The 13,250-nt window shown below is 39.9% G+C and overlaps 1 protein-coding gene and 1 long non-coding RNA gene across 6 annotated transcripts in view; one reads left to right on the top strand and one right to left on the bottom strand.

The window, feature by feature from the left end:
- The first annotated feature begins 458 nt into the window (after positions 1-458).
- SPATA7 (spermatogenesis associated 7) overlaps positions 459-13,250 on the top strand; it is a 32,234-nt gene continuing 19,442 nt past the window's right edge. For 2 of the 5 annotated variants that reach the window (XM_028507432.2, XM_028507433.2), the window contains exons 1-4: positions 459-654; positions 4,703-4,777; positions 6,597-6,692; positions 9,865-9,912. In XM_028507432.2, coding sequence (XP_028363233.1) covers positions 636-654; positions 4,703-4,777; positions 6,597-6,692; positions 9,865-9,912 — 238 coding nt within the window. In that variant the 5' untranslated portion in view covers positions 459-635. The remainder of the gene's footprint in view (positions 655-4,702; positions 4,778-6,596; positions 6,693-9,864; positions 9,913-13,250) is intronic. The other 3 variants (XM_028507436.2, XM_028507437.2, XM_036012935.1) reach the window with 2 other exon arrangements.
- On the bottom strand, positions 3,074-3,633 carry LOC118497695. The gene is made up of 2 exons (XR_004900216.1): positions 3,321-3,633; positions 3,074-3,151 (listed from the first exon to the last, which is right to left on the bottom strand). It is a non-coding gene; the product is annotated as an uncharacterized LOC118497695 (long non-coding RNA).

Genomic DNA, 13,250 nt, shown 5'->3' on the forward strand with positions numbered 1-13,250 from the left:
GTGGGGAGGGGGAAAGCTCAGTAAGCAGAAAGGAAACGCAAACTGATTAATGCGGTTAAGAATGAAGACGTAAACATGTAGATGATTTTCATCCCCAGGAGTTTCACTAATTCAAATGTTCACGGACTGTTTTGAAATGTAATTATTTGGAACTGGTTAAACAGTACCCTAACTTCAACCACCACTTGCGTTTGACTTTTTCCCAGGACCCAGGGGATGGGCATGACAGATGAGACCACCGTCTTTCCCCGCTCCTCCCGCAGCGACAAGTTCTGCCAGGTGCTGGTGGCTGGGCTGCCGCCAGGAGGCCGCTCTGCGGATGACCGGCCCGGAGCCCAGAACCTCAGACTAGCGCCTGCAGCACCTCCCCCGCGCTGCAGCTCCATCCTCGGTTGCTCTCCTTACTCCGGGTACCGCTGGGGGCGGAGCTGCAGGAGGTCACGTCCTGCGCCGTGACGTCACAATCCGACACCCAGGAACCGGCCCTTAGCAACCGGCCTAGCGACGGTCCCCAGGCGCCACCGCTCTCCTCCCGCACCTGCTTGACGATCTTCTGCTGCAGGGGCTAGCCCAGCCCGGGGAAGGACCGAAGGGGACCCAGCGTGTCTCCAGGGTGGCTGCAAGAGGATCTAACCATGAATGGCAGCCGAAGAGGTAACAGGGCGCCTTCTCGCGCCTCGCGCTGGCCCTAGCCCCAGGCCTCGGGCCCGGGGTCTGGGGTCCCTGTCGGAATCCGAGTCCCAGCTGTGCGAGTCGAGGCCACTCCCGGGGCGCTCTCCATCCCCTGCTTAGTCTCCACTGTGGACCTGAGTGTTGCCCGGGCGGAGAAGGCTCTCCTTTGGGGGGTCGCGGGCACCCCTCTTGCTCAGAATTCGTCGCCCTGACTCCAGGAGGCCCTGTCCGCTGAACTCGGGGCCGTGCAGCCTTTATTAATTACCTCCACGGCTCCGGGGCACGGGAACCAAATTTGGTGTTTGGAGTCACACCCCCCTGGGCCCCCGCTGCACTCCACAGAGGTGACCCCCAGTTTCCTCATCTCTTGTACGTGGGGGTAAAACACCCATGCCATAGAGCTCTTGAGGATTAAATGCAGATAATACATATAAAGCTCCTGGAACACTATAAGTACCCAGTAAATACGAAATTTCCATTCTGTAACTAGCTCCCTCCTCTCAAAACTCTTGTGTAAACCAGGGATTCTCTACTTTCAAGTGCATGGGAATCATGTTAAAGTGCAGATTATGATTCAGCAGGTCTGATAAGGGGGGCTGATATGTTGCTCTTATAATAAGTTTTCGAGGGATGCAGTGTTTCTGGCTACAGTTTTAGCAGCAAAGAACTAATCCATACTCTCCGGCCCCCTGTCCTTGACGGCATGAGTGCCTGTGGGTCAAGAGGACATCACTGGAACAGTCGGGGCCGTGCAACTAAACCCCTACCAGTCTTTGGCCCAGTCGAAATTATTTGCATCTTCACTCTCCCTGAACAAAGTAGCACTCTTTCTCCAAGCCCAATTAGGCAATCTTCAGGGAGACCCTCTCCTCCCAGTTCAGTGTTGTTATGTATTTTTAAAAGTACCTTTAAACCAAGCTGCTACATGGTTCACGGAATAAGTCTTGAGCTTTGAATAGGAGTGTGCCTTTCATAGGTAATCATTCGTCAAAATAAGTGCTGCTCTGAATAGAGGGGGAAACAACCCACTGCTTAGCAAACTGTATATCCTGACACTTTTCCAGCCTAAGTTCCTGAAATCACAAACCAGCATGCTCATGTGGTTTTCAGAAATGTTATAACAAAGATGAACATTAAGCCCTGTTTCCAAATTATCCTATTTGATCCACAAAAACATTGTTAGGGGTTATCCTCGCTTCACTGTGAATGAACACTGGAGATTAATAAACTAAGAGATCATAAATAACTTGCCCTGGTCACAGTGTCAGCCTAGGCTTTGGATTCAGATGGGGAACTTGAAACCGTCACACCAGTGTTTTTGCTCCCCACCTTGTGCTAGAGACGGGGGCCTGGCAAAGGGTGGATGTAAAATTTAGAGTAGAATAGGCTCAGTAAGTCCTCAAAATTTATTAATTATTTTAGAAATTGGGTTCCTGTCAAATGTAAAACAGTTTATATTTTTATAACCTACCCAATTTCATTAGCTTCATTTTTAGGATATGATATAATATATATTATCAGACATCGTTATTGATTTTGAATTTTTAAAACATATATAATATTCAACACATGCGTGGGGTAGTCAGTTCTCTTAGATCTTAATTATTATGACTGATAGGAAACCATAAATAATTTTAGCTAGGGCCAAAATGCTTCATTTTAATGGAAAAGATGACACTTTGTAAATTTCTTAAATTTCATTAAGAAATTACTTTTGATTATTTCAGAACACAAAATATTAAGACACCTAAATTTTAAAAGTTATTATTGTTTTCTTTTGTCATTTTCTTTTTGGTATCACATTTTTTAGACATTCTTTTATACGGCAAACTTTCTATGTGGTGGTTTTTATGGAAAGAGCACCAGCCTACAAAAAAAACAATATATATTGTTTGTAATCTGTGTGCTATTTACTAGGTAGCCTTCAGCAAATTGCTTTAACTCCCTGGGTCTTAGTTATTTGCACAATGGTGGACCAGATAATCTATAAAGCCTTTCCAACTTCTCCAGGGAGAATGGGGAAAAAAGACTGAGAATAACAAACTACATTTATCAATAACTTAGGGAGAAGTAGAGAGAAAAGACAACCTATTCATACAGATAGCTGAAAGAAGCTTGTTTCATCTGTTGGTCCAACAGGGACACTTACCAATGACATCAGATTCTCAAACTTCCTGGGAAATTCTGCCACAAGAAACACCTTCACCTTTCCTCAGTAGAGTCCCTTCTGGCTGTCATAGTGATGTCCCATTGTTTAGGGAACTGGACTGCTTGCACATACTGATGAATTTCACTACTCTAGCGAGACCTGTGATCTCATGGATAGGATTTTAGTCCTAATCTAGTTAGAGGAAGGTATTTTTTTCCTGGCCTTTGGTGTGAGGCTACTTTTTCATGTCCCTTTGTATGAATTTGGGTCCAGTGAGAAGATAGAAACCATAAAACGATTTAAACAAAGGAAGCTTAAAGAACTATTAAACTATCAGTGTCGCAGGTTCGATTCCCAGCCAGGGCACATGCCTGGGTTGCAGGCCATGACCCCCAGCAACTGCACATTGATGTCTCTCTCTCTCTCTCTCTTTCTCCCTTCCTTCCCTCTCTAAAAAATGGATAAATAAAATCTTTAAAAAAAAAAAGAACTATTAAACTATCATAACAGAGTAACTATAAGACATAAGAAATATCTCTATGGTGCCCAAGAGCCAAGGGAAAATTCACAAGGAAGGAAATATTTAGAAGGAGGCCTTCCAAACAGACACTGTTTCGATAGTATCCGAGCACAAGGAGGGTGAGTTACACTAGATGAACCTTAAGACATCTTTTAAACATGAAGTTCTGATTCTGACTTTTACATATTTGTATACGTATTTATTTTATACACAGTAAAATATGATATAATTTCTAATTAATTCAATTACTTTGTGGGGGGATTATAATTTTCTTAAAATTATTTTTAGGCCCTGGCTGGTGTGGCTCAGAGTGTGTGCCCACCTGCAAACCAAAGAGTCGCAGGTTCAATTCCTAGTCTAGGGCACATGCCTGGGTTGTTGGCCAGGTCCCCAGTAGGGGGCACGTGAGAGGCAACCACACATTGGTATTTCTCTCCTGCTCTTCCTCCCTTCACCTCTCTAAAAATAAATAAATAAAACCTTCTAAAAGTTATTTTTAGGACAGACTAACCTATAATTAACTGAAATAGTTAGTATACACATATTAACTTAGAACCTAAGTTCTATTGTATCTCAAAATCACTTAAAAACCCAGTAGGTCAGTGGTGTACAGAATGAAGTCAGTATATATCAAATAACCTAATTGATGTATTTATCATTTTGCCCAGTCTCAAGGTGCAGCTGTTTTGAAAATAACTTGTTCACAGCCCTGGCTGGTGTGGCTCAGTGGAATGAGCACCAACCTGTGAACCAAAGGGTCGCCAGTTTAATTCCCAGCCAGGGCACCTGCCTGGGTAATGGGCCAGATCCCCATTTGGGGGTTTGTGAGAGGCAACCAATTGACATATCTCTCACACATCCATGTTTTTCTCCCTTTCTTTCTCCCTCTCTTCCCTCTCTCTAAAAATACATAAATAAAATCTTTTTTAAAAAAGAAAGTAAGTTGTTTGCTTAAAGGAGAAAACTTTTTATCAATGGCTGCAAAATTTTTGTCTGTCTAATACATCATTTCTGGTTAGTAATATGCTTGACTAAAATTTTAAACAACTCTAATATTAAAGATAAATTTGTTATTTTTTAAATGTTCGATATTGTTGCCCTGACCAGGTGGTTCAGTTGGTTGGAGCGCTGTCCCTACACGAAAAGGTTGAGGGCTGGATCCCTGGTCCGGGTGTGTCCAAGGGGCAAACTGTCAGTGTTTCTCACATTGATGCTTCTTTCCCTCTCTCTCTGCCCCCCTTCCTTTCTCTCCCTAAAAATCAGTAAAAACATATTCTCAGGTGAGGGGAAAAAAGTGCTCAATGTTGTTGTCTTTGTGGAAATTGTGTTTCATTTATACTAATTAATTTTTTTGTTAAAAGTCAGAGCACCCTCTGTCCTTCCCAGATCTGGTCCATCATGCGTATTTAAAGGACACTTGAGCACCAAAAGTAACGGTAAGTGAGGCACTTAAAAGGGTGAGAGGTGGTTTGGGAAAGATTGACTGTTTCCTTTATTTGTAAATGATGACATGAAAACATTCATTCAATCAGTACTTGAACTTCATATTATTAATTATAATTGAATGTTACAGGAATTCTTATGATTAACTCAGGAGTCCATTATTTCAAACTATCATCGTGCCTTGGCTGCCCCTCCTCCCCCGTGCAGCTCCAGCTGAGCCCAGCTCGTTGAGGGTGGATGGCCCTGGTCTGAGTCAGGCCTTCCTAGTCAGCGTGGCAGTGTGCTGGGTCTTAAAGGCGCAAGCACTGACAAGGCAAAGCCGTGTAGAGAAAATGCATTCTGTGTCAGGAGCAAACACGGGCCTCTCTATTCAACTGGATTTCTAAGTCTCCTGAAAGGACAAGATTTTAAAGCCTTTTCAAAATAAAATTTTAATATAAACTTAAAATACATTTTCATAATTATAGTTTAAAAGTTTTAAGTGTGGGTTATTAGGCACATAATTTAAAACTGTGTTTTCTTCATTTCTGTGAAAAATCTTTGGCACTTGTTCCTGCAGATGTGAAGGAAAGATCCCATTTTCAGTTACCTCGCTTATTTCTTTATTCTACATAGAGCCAGAAGTCACACTTTGAAAAATAGCTTTTAACTAAAAATTTAAAACTAGATTTAGAAGATACTTAACATAGAAGACTGAGATGAAGAACAATATATAGTTTGCTAACTTTTTTTTAAAAGAATATATATTCAGTTCTATGTAGTGGTTGTATGTAAGTGTGAGGCTGCCTTAGTTAACATCTGAACTGCGTCTTTAATCAAGCTGTGTGATCTTGAGGACCTCACGTCTTCGTGCCTCAGTTGCCACATCTATTACAGGGTGATAGTGATAATTAAATGAGTTTTTACATGGACAGAGCTGAGAGCAATGCATCCATGGTACCTATTCAGTAAACGTAGTGGAGTAGTACCAAGCTTATCATTATTGTATATTCTTATGTTATGCATAGAATTTCCCTGGAAGGGTGAATTAAAAAAGTAACAGTATTCTTTTTAGGAGGGGGCAGGGGTCAAGAAAGCCACTTATTTTCAATCCCTGTATACCGTTTTAGTTTTTGATTATTTTTTTAACCACATGCATGTATTACTTCTCAATACATAAATGCTATAATGCTACAATACATAGAATTTATATGCATGTATTACTTCTCAAAAACTATTTCTAATGTTTAAGAAAGTTATGCCTACATTTACATTTTATATTTATATATAAGTGCTTGATGATTTAAACAGTTTAGATGAGGTCAAGAAGTTTAATGTCATGGAATACTTCCATGCGTCAGCTGCGTCGGCTGATTTGTGGATCTTGTCGAAGTCAGAAGTTTGCCTCTCAGAATAGAACTCTTGCATAGGGTGTTGGAGTTTGGGATTTGAGTGAGTTCCCAGACTCCACGTATTCAAGCGCTAACAATGGCAGCGTTATTTTACAGTCTGGGAAGCGGCCAACCTTTTTTAGTTAGAAGCTTCAGAGCTGTTGATAAGAATAGTCTTATAAATATAACGATAGAGTATATTCTGGATCTCTTCTCAGGAGTCCCAGGCGTGTAAAGCCTGGAACGGCTTGGTGGCCGCCCAGTTACCAGGGTGAGGGCGAGGCTGGGACGCATTTGGCAGCACAGGGTTTGTCGGTGTCTCTGTGGTTGAACTTCGGAATGTTTTACAGAAATGAACTTAATAATCAGTAAATTGTTTAGTCTCATGCTGATTTCATATTCATTTTAAATATATAATGATTGAATATGTTTCAATTTTTAGCTTTTTGCACTGACTCCTCCTCTCTCAGACTAAGCACTCTCCACACGGTCAAGAATCACATGGCTGCTCACTATAATAAAATCCTTTCAGCCAAAGGTAAAAACGTGCAACTGTGAACTTTCTCTCCCAATGTAAACCCTTGACTTCGCTTCCAATTAGAGTAGATCCATAGCAAAAACGAATACATTATATATCTGGGTTGGTGCTTAAGTACAGGCACGCGGGGTGTCCAACCCTCGGCCCGTGGGCTGCATGTGACCCAACACAAAAGTGTAAATTTACTTAAAACCTTTTTTCTGCTCATCAGTTTTCGTTAGTGTTTGTGTATTTAATGTGTGGTCCAAGACAACAATTCCTCTTCCAGTGCGGCCCAGAGACGCCAAGGGTTGGACACCCCTGGTGGAAGTGCCAGCTACTGTCTCCAACCTTATATGCATAGGCCAACTCAGAATGCCATGTTCGTTAACTGAAATTTGTATAGTGCCTGTGTTATTTCTTTTTACCCATCTTATCCCTAATGTTATTTTGTGGTTAGATATCGATTTTAATATAATAGAAGTTTATAATCTACTTTCTCATTTTAAAATATATTAAAGAAGTTGCACAGAGAAGATGCTAACTAATCTCTTCTTTTTCGGTCAGCTTTACTGAGATAAACCTACCTACGGAAAGTATACTAACTTTAAGAATACAGTTGTTTTCAGAAATGCTCACATTCGTATGACTGCCACCACAGTCATGCTGTGAAACAGACTGGCCAGCTATAGCTCACAGGCCCAGTCCCCTGCCACCCGATTTTGTGCAGCTTGTGAACTAAGGATGGTACTTGTATCTTTCAATGATTGGAAAAAGTCCAAAGAAGAATATTTGTAACGTGAAAGTTACATGAAATGCAAACTTCACCGTCCGTCCCCAAACACAGTCACGTCCCTTCTTGTCTAGAGTGGGTTTTGTACTCGCAGACGGAGTTGGCTCATTGCCACACAGACCGCACCCCCCCCCCCAACACACACACACACAAAGCCTGGAGCATTCCTTTGCAGAAAAAAGGCTGCTAATCCCTGCTGCAGAGCATCCTATCACCGGGAAAGCTCCCCCGAGGCTTTTGCAATCAGCCTCTTCGCTGCTGCCCCTGGCAGCCACTGATCTGCAGTCTGTCTGTAGTTTTACCTTTTCCAGAGTGTCATACAAATGGAACCACCCAATACGTGTCACTTTGGGCCTGGCTTCTTTCAGTTAGCTAACACTTTTGAGACTACTCCGTGTCCTTGTGTATAAGAGTGTTTTTTCCTTTTTATTGCTAAGGTAGCATTCCATATGAAGAAATATGCCACAATTTATTGATTTACCAGTTGGTGGATGTTTGGTTCATTTTGACTCACTTTTGACTATTAGGAATAAAGCTGCGATAAGCATTCACGTACAATCTTTGGACATACGCTTCTATTTCCCTGGATAAATTTATTTACTAGGAGTGGAATTGTGGGGTAATATGGTAAGTGTATTTTAATTAAATAAGAAGCTGGCAGAGAAAAGGGGCTAGGATTAAATTAAGTACCAACGGCCAATGACTCCATCAACTGGACCTATTCAGTGGAACCTCCATAAAAGCCCTAAGTAGAAAGGTTAGAGCGTCTGAGTTGGTGAGTGCACCCTGATACCAAGAGGGGGACACACCCCAAAACTCCAGGGGACAGAAGCTGCCAAGCTTGGGACCCTTCCAGTCTGCCATGTGCATTCTTCATCTGGCTGTCAATTTGTATCCTTTATAATATCCTTCGTAAACCAGGAATAAATTCTAAGTGAAGTGTTAAAAAAAGAAGAAGAAGAAGAAGCTGGCTGAAGTGTTTTCTAGAGTGACTGTACCATTTTAAATTTCTGTCACTTCCATATCCTCACCAGCATTTGATAGGGTTTTACTTAGTATTTCCCAATGTCTAATGATGTTAAACAACTTTTCTAGTGTTTATTTGCCATCCATATATCTTGTTTGGTGAAATATCTGCTTAACTCTTTTGCCAATTTTTTAAAATCGGTTGTCTGCTTAGTATTAAGTTGTGAGAGTCTTTATGAAATGCAAGTCCTATAACAGACACATGCTTTGCAAGTATTTTCTACTAGTCTGTAACTTGTCTTTTCATTTTCTTTTTTAAATTTTTATTTGAAATAATTTCAAACTTATAGAAAAGTTGTAAAAATAGAAGAGAGTTACAGAAACTCTTCACCCAGCTTTCCCCAATGTTAAAAATCTTATATAATCCTATAGCAGTGATTAAAGCCAGGAAACTAATATTGGTATAATACTATTAACTACCCACCTTATTTTAATTTCATCAGTTTTTCACTAATATTTTTTTTATTTTTCCCATTTGAAAAGCTAAAGTTTTTAAATTTTCATTCGTATTTTATGACATTTTTAATGTTTGAAAATCTAAAGAAAAATATTTTGTGACATAAGTCAAAATCAGCTTTTCACGTTTTAAATAGTTTATGCTTTTTGTATCCTCTTTAAGTAACCCATCCTCCTCTAAGGTCACTGAGATTTTCTCATGTGTTTTCTTCTATAAATATAAGCTTTAGCTCCTACATTTAAGGTTGTGACCCATTTTGAGCTAATTTTTGCATATGGTATGATATAATGATCAGTTTTTTGCCTGTGAGTATCCAAATATAACCAGGACTGTGTGTTGAAGAGGTGTTCTTTCCCTGTTGAACTACCTTAGCACTTCTTGCAAGACAATTTTCCATATATGTGGGTCTATTTCTGGACTTACTCTTCAGTTTTATTGTTCTAGATGTCTATCTTTATTATAACACCACACTGCTTTAATTACTATAGCATTACAGTAAGTCTTAAAATCAGATAGTGTGGGTTCTGCAATTTTGCTTTTTTTCCCCACGCTTGTTTTGGGATTCCAGTTAGAAGTGTGTCGAGTGCCTGAGACAGGCGGGGTAGGTCAGTGATGCTCTCTCTGCGTTTGTTTTCCAGCCTTTCCTCAGCTGTGTTTTGTTTTGAATAGTTCACAGTGCTGTGTTGTTAAGTTCACTGGTAGTTTCTTTTGTAGTATCGAGTGAGCTGTGAGTCCCAACCAGTGTATTTTTTTTATCAAGCATATTGTATTTTTTGTCTCTAGGAGTACCATAAAAGTCAAAACAAAGAACTGCAAGTTCTGGAGCTTTTGGTGATTTCCATATTCAATATTTGTCATCATTTATAAATACTAAGAATGTCATTAAACAACTGATTTTCTGCATCTTCTTCTTTCAGCTGTGGTGGACTGCTCGGTCCCACTCAGCGTGAGCGCCAGCATCAAATGTAAGTGACATACTGCCTTCCGAAAAATCATGGTAAACTCCACATAACATAAATTTGCCATCTTAACCATTGTGAGTCTACAGTTCAGTGGCGTTAAGAACACCCATATTGCGGTACAGCCATCACCACTGCCCATTTCAGGTAGTTCTCCTGCTATCCTGCCGGACTGCAGTGCCACCTGTTAAACAGTAATGCCGCCCCACGCCCCCTGCAGCCACCACCGTTTCTGTCTCCGTGAATGTCTCTGTGTAGGTGTCTGCGTGAGTGGAACCATCCAGTGTTTTTCCTCTTCTGCCTGGCTGATGAGCTTAGCGTCATACCCTCAAGGTTCATCCGTGTTGTGACATATGTCAGAATTTCCTTCGTTTTTAAGGTGGAATAATATTCCATTGTATGTATATACTATATTTCCTTTATATTTGTAAGTCAGTGGACATTTGGGTTGTTTCCACCTTTGGCTGTCAGTAAATAATCTTTTATGGACATGGATGTACAGATATCTCTTTGAGACCCTGCTTTCAGTTTTTTTGGATGTACAAGAAGCAAGATTGCTGTATCATGTTGTAATTTTATTTTTAACTTTTTGAGAAACCACCAGTAGTGTTATCTATAGTAGCTCATTTTATATTCCCACGAATAGGTGTTCAAGCGTTCCAATTTCTTCACATCCTCCACAACACTTCTTTTTTTAATAGTAGCCATGCTAATGGGTGTTAACATATGCCCTTTGAGGAAGCATATTCTAACTTATAGATATTATCCATAAATAAAAGTGGCTTGTATTGTGTTCTAAGATTATGAACTTAGAAATGAACACAGACTTTGCCACTGAATTGCTGTGTGACTTTAGATAAATTATTTAACTTCTCTGGATTTCATGTTTCCTACATATAAAAATTTGGGTAATACTAAAAGGCTTGCCAAGGTTTAAGTTCTAGAATTCTGTGATTCTCACTGTCCTTGGCTTGTTAAGATTACTGAATTTTTCTCCAGGTACATATTGTCTATTTATGTCCTAATACACTAACTAATAATAAACAGATATCTAAAAAGCCATATTGACATATGATATTATGGAATCATGTTATGTACCCTTTGACTAAATATTCTAATTTTTAGAAATCTGTACCAAGGAAAGAATCAATCTGCAATTGATTCCATGAAATTTGCAATTCTTATTTAAAAATATTCTCAAAGATACCATTTGAGGCCCTTGTTCAAGTTCAAGAAACTTGAAAGTAGCAAAGAACATGAATATCACAGCCTGCTTATCTTATAAAAATCATAGTATTATACACTTTAAATTTAGTGTTTCCTTAAGTTTCTATTTTAATTTAATTATTTATAGTTTAACTGAGAAAGGCTGTCCGCAATAAAAGATCATTATCAACCCAAGGAAGTGCATGCTAAATGGTGAAGGGGTAAGAACCCAAGCCAGGGAAATGCCCATCAGGTACGGTCTAGGAGGGGTCACAGGCCGCAGGCGGGCTGGACCCATCTCCCCCTGTCTGTCTGCTTAGTGGGGGAGAGGGGACGCGGGCTCAGCCAGCCACCAGCAGCTGCCATGCAGAGCACAGTGCCTCCCAGCCGCGTGCCTGGCACTGGGACTTCTCCCCTTCCGTTCCCTTCATGTTTGCGACAAGCCTTAGAGGAGGCTCTCAAGTCTTTGAAGGCATTCTGTGATTCAAATAATTTTTAGGAGAGGTAAAGTCACTTTAAGCAAGAGTTGGGACTTGAGTGTGTATTGTTCAAGACCATTTGACCAGAGCACACAAGTTAGGTGGGCAAGTCCTTGTTTGTACTCTTACTCCCTCTTTTGTAAAATCAGAGGTAATTACATAATCTCTAGGGACCCCTCCACATTTTTAATTTTTATGCCTTATATTTTTTCTTCTTGATCATATTAGTAACTTTTTATTGTACACAAAGTTGGTTCAATATTTATAGACTTTAAAAATCTGAATCATTTGAATTAGTATGATTTCACCCAGTTGTCATTAGATCAGATAATCTCCTTTAACTAGGATCACTGGTAAATGAAAAACTTCTGTTAAATTTTCACACTGAAGCTAATTTCCTGAGCAACAGGTAAATAAAATAAGATTATTTCTTTTTATTTAGGTTGTATAATAAAAATCCTTAATGTATTAATCCTCTTAACCAAACTCTTGGATTTAAAATCCAAACCTACCAATTTAATCAGGCATTTTGTATAATATTTAGGTAACTAGTTTACTCATTGATTAATTCAGCAGACATTTATTGGGCCTACTATGTGCTGGACACTGTTCTAAGGGATGGAACTAAACAGATGAACAAAACAATACCACGTTCATTTATGTCGTAGCCTATATCAGTACTTTATTCCTTTTAATTACTAAATGTAAGGATAATACCACATTTTGTAAAAGTATATGTTCATCAGTTGCTCAACATTTGGCATTGTTTCTGATGTTTGGCTATTATGAATACTGCTCCTAGGAAAACTCAGGTACAAGTCTTTTGTGGAGATAATGTTTGCATTTCTCTTGGGTATTGGGTATATACCTGAGAGTGCAGTTGCTAGGTCATAGGTGGAATTACATTTAACTGTTTTCCTAATCCTAACCCGAGGACATGTTTTATTGATTTTAGAAGGAGGGGAAGGGAGAGATGTGAAAGACAAGTATCAGTCGGTTGCCTCCTGTACGTGCCCGACTGGGAATCAAACCTGCAACCATTTGGTGCACCGGTGACGCTTCAACCAACTTAGCCACCCGGCCAGGGCTATATTGAACTTTTTAAGAAACTGCCAGACTGTTTTCAAGGTGGCTGTGCCACCTTACATTCCCACCTCCAGCATGTTAGGATTTCAGTGACTCCATGTCCTCCCCAGCTAGCACTCCCATCTTGGTCACGGCAGGTCCAGTGGGTGTGAAGTGGCGTCTCCTTGTGGCCCTGATTTGCATTTCCCTTGTAATTCATGATGGAGAGCAGGTTTTTTTATATATGCTCATTGTTCGTTTGTATACCTTTGGGAAAATATTCAAATCTCTTGCCCTTATTTTAATTGGGCTATTTGTCTTATTGGGTTGTATATTATTTATAGATTTTGTATACAAGCCCTTTATTAGATGTGTGGTTTGTAAATATTTTTCCCCCATCTGTGGCTTCACTTTTTACTTTCTTCACAATGTGTCTTTTAAAAGAAATTTTCATTTTGATTAAGTCTAATTCACCTTTTTTTTAAATGCTTTTGATGTTGTATGTAAGAAATCTTCGCCTAACCCAGAGTCTTAAAGATTTACCCCTATGTTTTCTTCTAAGAGTTTTATAGTTTAAGCCCTTACATTTAGGTC

Source organism: Phyllostomus discolor, chromosome 1 (genome assembly GCF_004126475.2).
Source record: "Phyllostomus discolor isolate MPI-MPIP mPhyDis1 chromosome 1, mPhyDis1.pri.v3, whole genome shotgun sequence".
NCBI classification, from domain to species: domain Eukaryota; kingdom Metazoa; phylum Chordata; class Mammalia; order Chiroptera; family Phyllostomidae; genus Phyllostomus; species Phyllostomus discolor.